Here is a 12,905-nt window from a genome sequence, read left to right as displayed (position 1 = left end):
TAGTTGTTGACCGGTTTTGTCCAGTAGTAAATTTAATTGATCCGGATGCAAAACTCTACTCGCAGGAGTTCTTAGTGGTAATTTCCCATTTTTACATTGGCTACATGCATATCTGTTAACATATCTGTTGTGTCTTGTGTACCTAAATTTTTCTCTTTTTCTTTTTCTTATCAGCCTTGGCGCTCTCAGTTTATTTTTGGTCTTTGAATTTAACTGTCCCTCTAGTATATTTTGCCCCTCTTTCACAAAGTCATGTTTTGTTAATTATCTTTTATATTCACTATCTTAACGGTTACTAGATATGTGGTGTAATGAATGCGTTCTAGATATTAACCCTAACTTTATCGAATCATATGAAAGTTTAATTTGAAGCGATATATTATTGTATGGAGTGTATTGGAACAACTGAGTGGCAGTGTCGTTGTAACTGATAAGAATTAACCGGGACTCAATTCAAAACTCATGATTTATTAGAAACAATCTGCAATGACAATGCTTGGGTCGAACAGCATGTAATTTCTACTTACCTTGCATGTTTTCGTCATTACATTCGATCTTTCTTGTATGTTTTGTACCGAGTCAGTGCTACGACAGTAGATATCCCTTCGTGTGATGAAGTTATTTTTGTTTTTACTTTTTTTGTTATGACCAATAACAATAGTTTTACACTGAGTAACGTTTATCACATGCATTGCGCTAATTTATATAACAAGCAAGGATATGATTTTGATAATGTACTTGAACGTTTGCAGAAAATTTCCGATTATCAAATAGATTTCGCTGTAAGTCCTGTTTTTGACACTGTTGTGTGTGTGTGATAACTGGGGTCTAGAAATATGGTCACTTGGTCTTCTCCCGACCGGCAGTAAAACGCTTGCTGAAGTGGGGCGTCCGTTTGGCTGTGCGGGATGTATCAAGTTCGCAGTCACGTCCGGTCAGAAGGGGACGTTAAATCCGATGCTTTGTGTAAAAAGAGTGCCACGCTCTTTGCACGTTAAGAACCCTTGCAACAACTCTTTTGAGGGGTCCGTAGGTAGCCTGTTGAAAGGCAAAATTTCTGTTCCTATCCAATATACCTCATTTTCAAGTGGCAGTCCAAATTTCCCCGACCATCATCCAAGATGGCCTCTATTATATCAACCTACCTATTGTATTTATTGTGAACTTGTGTTCGTCCTGAATATGCATGAAATATTTGCCACTGGACGTTAAGCAACCAACAATCAATCAATCAATGACACTGTTGTGATGACATGTAATATCATTGATATTTTTTTTCGGTGAACTTACGTCTTATACAGAAATAAAATGCACGTCTGATGTACATACTATATGTTCTGTATATAGGGACGAAAGATACCAAATGGACATTCAAACTCATAAATTTAAAATAAACTGACAACGCCATTGCTAAAAATGAAAAAGACAGACAAACAATAGTACACATGACAAATCATAGACAACTAAAGAATAAACAACATGAACCCCACCAAAAACTAGGGGTGATCTCAGGTGCACCGGATGGGTAAGCAATATCCTGCTGCACATATGGCACCCGTCGTGTTGCTTATTTGGTAACAAATCCGGGGAATAGTCTAATTCGGTAGGTCACATTCATGAAAGGGAAGGGGATTGTTGTTACGACGTAAGGAAAACATTCATAAATGTCTTTATCAGCTGGGTCACGTTTTTTTTTTATTTACAACTATTTGTCATGAGTGTCACAGAAGTGACATCACATGTTTAAATTGATTCTGATGCAGTAAAACGTCTATTAACACTGTGCTTGATATGTAGGACGTAAGACTTTGCTCAATAGATTGTTGTGTAATAAGACAAACTAATAAAAAATCGAATTGAAAGAAACCTGTTTCTCCTTCTTTTTTCCAATTCAGAATATATTTAAACATATGATTACAAAAAAGGTCAACTAGAGGGGTTTATCGTATTTTGTATTGCGATTCGAGGCAATAGCAGTTTAACGATATTCCCAAGCAAAACAAGCAACAAAGAGAGTTAATTCGAATTCTGAGAAAGGGTTCGGGTATCATGATGTGCATCTATAATATAGATTGAGTTCGTTTTATAAAACAAAGATTGGTTATCTTGGATGAACAAAACACTAAAAATGATTGCATCTTTTTTCAGCGTTTATGATTTAAAATAAAGAAAATATATGTAATATATTAAAAAAATCTAACATTTTCATTTTGTTAAAAGTTCCATTAAAATCTCATAAAAAACATTAAAGCAGCAAGTGTTGTATGAAAATGGGCATTTACTCGTGCGTTTGGGACAATGCTTTGAGGAATAACATGAATAAGGCAACAGTATTATATTGAAACTAAGCTTGATTAGACGATACAAAAATAGCAAATGATTTAACGACCAGAAAAAATTACATCAAAAAAGTCAATTTTTGGATCAAGGATGTTAATATTCATTAGTATTTGAATAAACTCTACACAATAGTCACCTGTCTGATTACGTATACCTTCTCTTACTGTTTTTAGAAATACTTTATACCGCTTATTATGACATGTCAGTTTTTCCATTCCTAGAGGACACAGTTTCAATGCCTCATCTTTTCGCATTTTAAAGTTAGTGAATCCTCTATAGAAATAGAATAAGAAATGAATATTGTTAGGTGATGCCCATAAATATCGACCACGCAGAGAAGTTGTGTAAATGTCATAAAGTTTGAGTATCAGCTCATCAATACATTTGTGGTCTTGAATTTTTACAGCCAGATTGTATACGCATGCTCCATACTCCTGGGTTTGTATTTTATAGTCGACTCCATGTTCTACATCTGTGCCGAACAGCATGTGATTTCTGAACTTATCTTCTAGAACAACCATCAAAGGTGGATTGCTTAGCGGCTGACTGCTTTGGAATGTTTCAGTGTTTAGTACTTCCCAAAGGCCAATGATAGCTTTAATACTTCCGTAGACTAATACATATTTTTGCATGAACTCTTTAAAATGAGAAACAATATCCGTTTGTTTGCCTTTGCTGGACATACCATCAATAAGGTATCGAATTTTATACAGATTATCTTGATTTTGATATTCACTTAGAATTTTGGCCAAAAATGTTTTGAGAAATTCATCATTTCCTTTTTCAACTCTCATTCTGTATAAAAATTTGCCAATTTCTGTAATAATTTTATATTTCTTGTTTCCGTCGATGATCGCACATAGTTTTTCTTGGAGTGATTTATCGTCCAGTTTATAAAACTTGCAATGTTTTACACTCGAACTCTCAGGTCTAAAAAGTAGACAAAAGACACTTAAGTCAGCATAATCTAATGTAAAATCACGAATGATGTCGGAATTGATGTCTAAATTCATCAAGCAGGTGCCTCTTCTAGTTAGTCCATTAAAAAACCTCGTTATTTGATCAAGTGGCGGGGGTGACAGTTTTGAAAGTTTTCCTAGAAAAGTTTTGACAAATGTAGCATATTTCTTTTCAATTATGCATTTCCGAATATATTCCCCTACCTGTTCTGAATAACCACGTATAAATCGACCTGCGTTTTCATTAAACTGTTGATTTTCATATTCGTCATAGTCGTCGTCTGAGCTACCTTCATCGCTGCCACCATCCTCTGTCTTTAGATCGAGTGAGGTATTGATATCATCGGTATCGCTACCGAGATCTTCTGTCTGTAGATCGAATGAGGTATTGATATCATCCGTATCACTACCTGGACCCTCTGTCTGTAGATCCTGTAAGACATGTATTTCATCAGTACTTTTTCCATTGCAAATTTTCTCTGCCAGTTCATCGTGTGATCTATTTGCTTCATTAGTTTGTTCTTCATTATCGTCTACATCATCTTCATCTTTAATTGGCATAGGACGCCATGGATGGGATATACTTATTATTTTTTCTATTTTCATGGATTGAAAAGAAATTTCTTTCTCCACAAAATGAAAGAGTTTATCAAGGACTAGCTTAGGATTAACATGAATGACGGAAGAATTAGCATCAGGTGGTTTGATGCTTGGTCTGATATAGTTCAAAAAGAATCCAAGATCGCAGATGTCCATATCGAGTAATATTTCGGGACATTCGTTACCAAATGAAACCAGAACAGCATCACAAACAGCCTGGTGTTTTATCATGTAAGCATTCCCACTTGGAAGATAAGTACAATCTAGATGAAACTCACTATACTGTGAGCTTTTGATAAGATATCCACCTTCAAGTTCACGTATAGCTTGTTGGACTAATGTTTTTCTTATCTTTGTTTCCTTATCATCAAATATTGAAAATATCTTTCGGAACAATTCATCTTTTTCAATATGGCTTCCTAAAATATTGTTATCGAGGAAATTACATTTCAAAGCAGTATATACCAATACACAGTACTGATATCTGCATGATAAGGTATCGAAGCATTTTGAGAACAGAGAGTTTATCTTATCAACTAAGGATTTGTTAGTGTTATGGAAATATGCTATACCAAGAAATGTCAGTGATTCATCGCTGCAAAACATACGGCAGGTTTCCGGAAATCCCAGAAATGTGTCACACATACAGCATGTATACAATATGTCAGTACATATTTGAGTACTACCGTTTGATAACTTTAAGACATCAGCAGTACATTCAGACGAACAGCATGGTATGGGATTGTAGTCAAACAATATATCTACCTTTACTGGACTTTTACAAGGTATAATCGAATTATATTTCATATGACTCAAAAGAATGAGAATACGTTCTTCATCTGAAAGTTTCAAATTATTATCCAAATTAAGAATACACTTTTTATCAAATATATTGTGCTTTGTCAAAATGTTTTCCTCGCATTTCGGGTCATTTCTGATTGTGAATATCATTTTCAGATGCGAAGACTTCTTCAAACAATTTGACAAAATATCCAGAATATTTCTATGGTCATCTTCGTAAAAGTCAACGTTTATCCTACCAAACAGATCTTCAACAATGACGACATGCTTTTCATCTAAAGAAATTAAATCTCTGTACTTAATTACATCTTTGTCTGAGAAGAAAAGTGGAACGTACCCTTCGTCTTTGTAAATAGATGCTAAACGACGAGCTATTTGTGTCTTTCCAGACCCTCCTTTCGCTAAGAGAATCAAGAGGTTTTCTTCTTTCAATACGGTCCTTCCCTTCTCAAGTGCATATGTTTTAACAAATGTTTCATCTTCCAGATGACATTGGATGATCGCATTGCTGTGATCTTTTTTTTTTTTTTTTTTTTTTAACATTCATAAATTCTTTATTGCACTCTTTGCTGTTTTAACAAATTACTTAATGTACAGCATTCCATCAAGTATCCCTGTTACATACAATTATAACTGATATCCAGGGAGAATATACAGTAAAACTTATCTTATTTTATACATAGCCATTTAATACATTTCTATTTTCTATCATTACTTTATAAATATACATAATATCATATAAAATCTTATCGAAGTACTTAAAGATGTTACAGACCATGTGTCGTGAAATTTACGGAGAAAAATCCATTATCGGTTCTTTTAATAGAATTTTGAACCATATGAAAATATGAATGAGATACAGCGTGGTTACTGTTTCTGTTAACTTTTGTTAATTCGTACCTTTGGATTTATACAATTCTTTGGAAGTGTTTGTTAATACTAAAAAATGGTAAGTAAAGTATTCTCTTTGTATGTTTCTTATAAGCTTTTGTCATGATTTTTGATTTTACAAATTTGACCCAAATTTTATTACCTGTGAACAGTCTGTGACCTGTCTGTGACCTTTATATTGTAAACATTAGAATTATCCTTATTATTCTTGTACATAATATGTTCATATAGTTTCACATAAAAAAAAAAGAAAAACATCATTAAACATATGAAAATGTACATAATCTTTGTTGTACAGATATAATAGAATACATGTTGAATATTTTTTTTTTTTTACCTTTATCCCCCCTTTTGTTTCCAAATTATTTTTATACTTCACTTTCATGCATACATAACTTACATACCTACATACATGCATTCACACTTACATATATATTCATTCACACATATGCTCTAGTTACATACATACATGTCCACACACATATAACATGTATAAAGACCTTTACAAAAAGATGCATTCACATACATTGTACATGTATCTACATGTGTTTTCATACATTTTTTGTACATAGACACCTATACTTATATTATAGTATCATATTTTTTTACTAGTCCACTGGTGAAATATTGAAAACAAGTACACAATATTAACATTCTAGAACATACATTCTGTTTTTTTCCAAGAGTTAATTTTGTTTATTTCAAGATCTGCAACACTTTTTTAAACATTTTGTTTATTTCCATATTGGCCGTATAATATAATTCAACTGTACTCGAGATTTCATATTTAAAAATGTTCACTATATCTATTTTTTTTGCCTTATTATTGGATTTATAATTTGATTTATAGACTGAAAAAAACATTAAACTCAGCAAGTGATTGAGTCCAAAATAAGCATCATCATGAATCTTGTATCCTATTACTAGAGAGTGTAGGCTTATAACATGTTTGTCAATACCTATTTTGTTAAATATATCTCTCATTGATCTCCAGAAGTTTGTGTTATATGCGCATGTGATGAAAAAATGTTTGTAGTTGTCTTGTTCATTACAATATGAACAAAGGCTGTTTTCAGAAATTTTCCATTGAAATAATAGCTCTTTATTTGCTAAGATGAAATGCATTAATTTCCACCTGAACATCTTAATTTTATTATCTTTTAAGTATTCAAAAGTGAATTTTATCGTGTCTTTGAATTCACTATTTATATTTCCTGTATGTAATATCTTTTCCCATTTCAAAAAACCAATGGGTGTTTCTGTTTTTATTCTACTTTGCACTATCTTATAAATATCTTTATTATTAATGCCGAGTATATCCTCATGGTCTCTTAATCTGATTTTTTCTCTGTTAATATTTACTTTAGTTTTGAATGATCTCTCAGTTTTAAGCTTCTCCTCCCAGTTATTTAGTATGGCTTTTTTAAGTTTTGAAAATTCAGCAATCCAATTACCTTTGTTTTTTAGTTTTAAATTGATTACTTTTTCTGATATTTGTCCTCTAGATTGCTGTGATCTTAAAACAAAAAAGTAAACAGGATTTTCATGATATTCTTTTATTAAAGCTAGTTTCTTTTATGTTTTATACTTTCAAAATATTGAAACACAATTAAATATTTGCTTTGATTTAAACCTTTAAACCTTTGAAGATTTATAAGTACTTTTATTCAAGACAATAGAGTCATCTCGGTTATCTTTATCGAATATTTCTTCAGTTAAACGTAATTTTCTACAGAAGTCGATACATTAAATTAGCTGAGGGATGAACTTTCAAAGCAAAGTATTTTCCTTCTAACCCAATCTGCGGAACGACAGTTGAATATTAGATACAACAGATGTCATTAAACAGTAAAAACAATATTTAATGAATAATATTGTAACATTTCAGATACCCGTTCGTTTAAAAATTAAACATTTTATATAATCATATAAATGAACTTATTAAAACACTGTTTATACATCGCACGGGTCCTATATATATTGAGTAGGATCAGTTCAACTTAGCACCATTTGATGATGTGGCGTAAATCGAATTTCAGTAAGCGACATTTTCTATTATTTGTATCGAAGGAGTAAAACCCGGTTAAAGAAACATTATATAAATTGATGGAATAACATTAAAGTATTACCTGAACTATTTTTATTAAATCTCTTACTTCAAAGTGAGGTTTTGTGTTATTTGTTGTTTTATGTATCTGTGATTAGTTAAAAATTCTTAAATATTTAAGACAGATGTACCCGTCAGGAAAATTATTTAATAACAAAAAATCGTTAAATTTCTTACCTATAAGATTTTGTTTTCTTACATCTGAAAGATAACAAAAAATAATGATATAATCACAATGTAAATAATTTGGCTTTTCAAATGAAAGTTTGAATGTCATTTCATAATACTATGACTGTGGTCGTATTCAGTTTCAAACTATTGTATAGTTCAATGCACATTATAACAAAATGACATATTCAGTGAAATACATACAGTTCTATCTCAGACAAAGATTACTGTAGCCATATTTGGGACAACTTTTTGAAATTTCGCAATATCGAATTCAAAGGGAAATTTAAAACGCAAAGTCCCTTACAAAATGATAAAAATCAAAATATCAAACACATCTTACGAATGAAAAAAAATCTGCCATAGTCCTGATTAAGTACAGGGTTTTCCGCATGTTGAAAATTGTGGAATTATTCTAAATATACTAGTAAAATATTATTTTTCACAAACTCACAGATTAACTTCATTATGTATGTTACGGTTTTCATTCCATGAAAATTAAGATGTTCTGAACATAACTGGGATTTAATGTGTTTAATTAAACAAATATATCTGAAAATTCCACAAATGTTCTCAATACATAAACATAATTAACGTTAGACGGAATAAAACTCGCAAATTGGAAACTATTTCGTTTCTTTTTAACACCAATTTCACAAAGGATCTCATTAAATTATAATTTTGAGTTAGATATTGTTCCATTTTCTATTGCACTTTTCGCGAGTATGCATTTTATTAGTTTTTGTCCTCAATGCTCTCTTCAATTTCATACTTTATTTGGCTTTTTTAATTTTTTGGATTTGAGCGTCACTGAGGAGTCTTTTGTAGACGAAACGCGAGTTTGGCGTATATACTAGTTGGATAACATTTCCATGTAATGCTCATTACTTTTGAAAATTGCCAACAAATAATCGTTGCTTGCATGAATCATTTCTAATATACCTAACTATTTAAAAATAGTATTTATATATGTCGATTGTCAAAATTTGCTATTGTGTGAGCAGTTTTATGAATCGGTCATTTAGCTGTATTGTCTTTAAAGTGGTCACAAACAATGATTTATTGTTCTGTTTGTCGCTCATCCTAAATCGATTTTCGAAAGTGTAATTTCGAACAAAAAATAAACCACAAAAATTGTTATGTAGCGGAATTACGTCAGCATTAGCTATACTTTTGTGAATTTACATGAAATCATCTGACGAAAATAAAAATGTATTTCAAAATATTAAATATACCTATGTTTCCCAACTTTCCGGCCTCACTGCTTATTGCTTCTTTAAGATTCTCACCCAGGTTGATAATTTTATCATTTATCTCTTGTTTTACTTCTTCTACTTGTGTGATAATATTTTCTGTTTTTTCGTCTGTTTTTGTTATGATACTGTGCTCTGTTTGTTGTATATGTCCGATAAGATCTGCATGTTTCGCCCGTCGATCCTCTTTCTCTGTTTCTTTCGTCCTAATGATGTCTGTTGTGTGTTTGCTGACTTCAACATTAACTTTAACCTCCATACTTTGTATTCGTTCGTACAAGATATCATCCCTAGTAACAACATCCAAATGCAGTCCTTCGATTTTGTCTGTAATAGTTTTTTTGAGTGACGAAATATTAGTAGTAATAGTATTGTTTGTTTCCAAAATGCACTGAACAATTTGACCATCATTTTGTCTAGATTGCTCTTCTAAACGCTTTATTTCCTGTAAAAAAAATTGGAGATGTACAGTAGTTAAACAGTTACTGAGCTAGTGAAAATATTAAGTCTTTACGGCTACCGTGTTTGTAAAATAACATAGATTAAAAAATCAAAAGGAATATCAAATTAAAAACAGAAAGTCCCTTGACAAAACCATGTTTAGTCTGCCATTTTCTGAAAGATTAAATGTCTGTACCACGTGCGGAACGTGATAGTTGTTATCCGTTCTTTAATGTGTTTGAGTGTTTGATTTTACCATTTGATAAGGGACTTTCATCGGAGTTCAGTATTTTTGTGATTTTTATTTTTTGTAAAATGACAAAATCGAATGCACATATTACGGAAGAGGCACTCCTGTCATTTTCCTGACGTGGTACAAACATGTCCTTATAAAAAAAATGGTGGATTCATCCTAGTTTCATACACACTACAAGGCATGCATACGTTTAGATTAAAAACATGATAAATGGACGAACAAATACTCAGTCAAATTTTTCATCTTACGCAATCTTATGTTCTCGAAATATTTATGTCGCTTTGTGCGCGTTTAACAATATCCCTTTTCAGCTATCATAAGTAACCTGCTGCAAGAAAAATTATCCTCTATCTAGAATATACTTTCCCTATAATATGCATGCCCTTCATCATTGCTCTTGCCTTGCATGATACATTTTGCAGTGGACGTTTAGCGATCAACAGCAGATTTTAAATTTGGTAAGAGTATATTATTTTCAGATAGCAGATGGATATGAACATAACTGTCCGCCGTCTAAAAATTTTTAATTACTTTTTGTATAGAGAATACAGGAGAAGATGTTTATATACCATTCGTACAAAATATTCAGCCTACCGTTTTAATGTCTTCATTCCGCTGAATATCAAACAACAAACAGTTTTGATATTGTTGGCATATTGTTTCATCTAATGGTCGAACCTCAGCATCTTTGAGTTTTTGTTTCATTTCACTTTCTTTATTACATGATTTTGCAATAGTGAGAATTGTAGTCTCTATTTGACTTTTATATAGTATATAGGCACTATCTGAACATCTGGCTTCTTGCGCATGTCCATACAATTTATTTCGATATCCAATAAGGTCATCAACTGCAAGTCGAATGTTGCTATTCTTAGGACAGATCGAGGCAAAATTTATCAGCAGACATCGAAGAATTGTCAAATCCAGATGTTTTGTTGTAAGTGTGGATTTTGCTGGACAACAACAAAATTGTAACGAGCTCCTTGTAGTATGACCAGGTAGTTGTTGACCGGATTTGTCCAGGAGTATATTTAATTGATCAGGATGCAAAACTCTACTCGCGGGCATTGTAAATGATAATGTACCATTTTTACATTGGCAACATGCATATCTGTTAACATGGTTAAAGCATAAATGGTATATTTCATGCTGATTCAAGTTAATAAAATCCTCAAGAGTTTGATTGCTAGCTTTTAGTTCATTTTCTAACAGCAAAGTCAATGATTCTTTCCCGTGATCAACAATAATTGTTGAGATTCTGTAAAAGTTCTCTCGTTCTTTTTGTGTACTTAACCTAAAATACCAATTGATATTACAAAAATGTATTCTATTAGGAAAGACAATGATGTTCTAGATAAAGCATATTTTTGCCTGTAGTATAACAACAACAAAAACCTAGCATATGCATTTTCTGACTCATTTACCATCAACAAACATTATTTTATTCAAAGATTTGCATTATTCCTATCCTATTTTACCGACCATTATAAGGTGGGTATTTTTTTCCTGCTGCGTTTAGGTTTTAATACGCACTGTGAATATAACTCAGAAAATAACTCCATGTAGAAATATGGGATTTTTTAACGTGTTTCGTAACAAATATTTATCCATACATATTCTATATAACTTTTGCGTTAATATTTATAAATTCTTCATTGGACTCCTTGCTGTTTTAACAAAATACTTAATGTACAGCGGAAACCGTCTAAAATTTATCTTAAATGCTAAAATTGTGAAGATGTCAGTAATTTAGCATGACTTAATGATGCTAGTATGACCCGACAATTGTTCGTTCCCTATGACCAGGTTGTTGGTCACCTCTGTCATGTTCATTAGTTTCGGGGGAAACTAGCGGTAGTTTAGATAAAGTCCAAGTCGCTGGAAAGTTTACATATTTATTTCACATCCATATATTTCAAATATCAAAACATAACTGAATAACAACATAAAACAGATATAAAATACAAATTCAAAAGACTGATTGACATGCGGAAAATAAACCAATCAAATATCTTTTTATTAAATAATATTAATTCGCGTTTTGCCGAAAGCGGGGCTTACAGATTAAAAACATGCTTCGTCAAAAATGGCTTTCGGCAGTTATCACTTAGTGTCAAATTATCTATATTCTTTGTTACAAAACCTTTTATCTTAAAGACGGATATAAATCTTTGATAATAAATCTAAATGAAAGGATTATAGTTAAGTGTAAAATACAAGTAACTTTTGAATAGCGTAAAATACAATGAACTAATAAATTATTAAAACGCATTGACGACTCGGAATAATTGATCAAAAGCAATTGTTCGTTCAAAGTTCAATAGTGATTTTGCAATAGTGAGAATTGTAGTCTCTATTTGACTTTTATATAGTATATAGGCACTATCTGAACATCTGGCTTCTTGCGCATGTCCATACAATTTATTTCGATATCCAATAAGGTCATCAACTGCAAGTCGAATGTTGCTATTCTTAGGACAGATCGAGGCAAAATTTATCAGCAGACATCGAAGAATTGTCAAATCCAGATGTTTTGTTGTAAGTGTGGATTTTGCTGGACAACAACAAAATTGTAACGAGCTCCTTGTAGTATGACCAGGTAGTTGTTGACCGGATTTGTCCAGGAGTATATTTAATTGATCAGGATGCAAAACTCTACTCGCGGGCATTGTAAATGATAATGTACCATTTTTACATTGGCAACATGCATATCTGTTAACATGGTTAAAGCATAAATGGTATATTTCATGCTGATTCAAGTTAATAAAATCCTCAAGAGTTTGATTGCTAGCTTTTAGTTCATTTTCTAACAGCAAAGTCAATGATTCTTTCCCGTGATCAACAATAATTGTTGAGATTCTGTAAAAGTTCTCTCGTTCTTTTTGTGTACTTAACCTAAAATACCAATTGATATTACAAAAATGTATTCTATTAGGAAAGACAATGATGTTCTAGATAAAGCATATTTTTGCCTGTAGTATAACAACAACAAAAACCTAGCATATGCATTTTCTGACTCATTTACCATCAACAAACATTATTTTATTCAAAGATTTGCATTATTCCTATCCTATTTTACCGACCATTAT

General features: G+C 31.8%; 1 protein-coding gene across 1 annotated transcript; it reads right to left on the bottom strand.

Moving 5' to 3' along the window:
• Positions 1–2,277: 2,277 nt before the first annotated feature.
• LOC134684264 (uncharacterized) lies at positions 2,278–11,133 on the bottom strand. The gene is made up of 4 exons (XM_063543533.1): positions 10,411–11,133; positions 9,102–9,564; positions 7,876–7,899; positions 2,278–5,215 (listed from the first exon to the last, which is right to left on the bottom strand). The coding sequence occupies exons 1-4, from the start codon at positions 10,882–10,884 to the stop codon at positions 2,382–2,384; spliced, it is 3,795 nt and encodes a 1,264-aa protein (XP_063399603.1). The 5' UTR covers positions 10,885–11,133; the 3' UTR covers positions 2,278–2,381.
• Positions 11,134–12,905: the final 1,772 nt, after the last annotated feature.

This window comes from Mytilus trossulus, chromosome 9, assembly GCF_036588685.1.
Source record: "Mytilus trossulus isolate FHL-02 chromosome 9, PNRI_Mtr1.1.1.hap1, whole genome shotgun sequence".
Classification (NCBI taxonomy): Eukaryota; Metazoa; Mollusca; class Bivalvia; order Mytilida; family Mytilidae; genus Mytilus; species Mytilus trossulus.
This window is presented reverse-complemented; position numbering and strand designations above follow the sequence as displayed.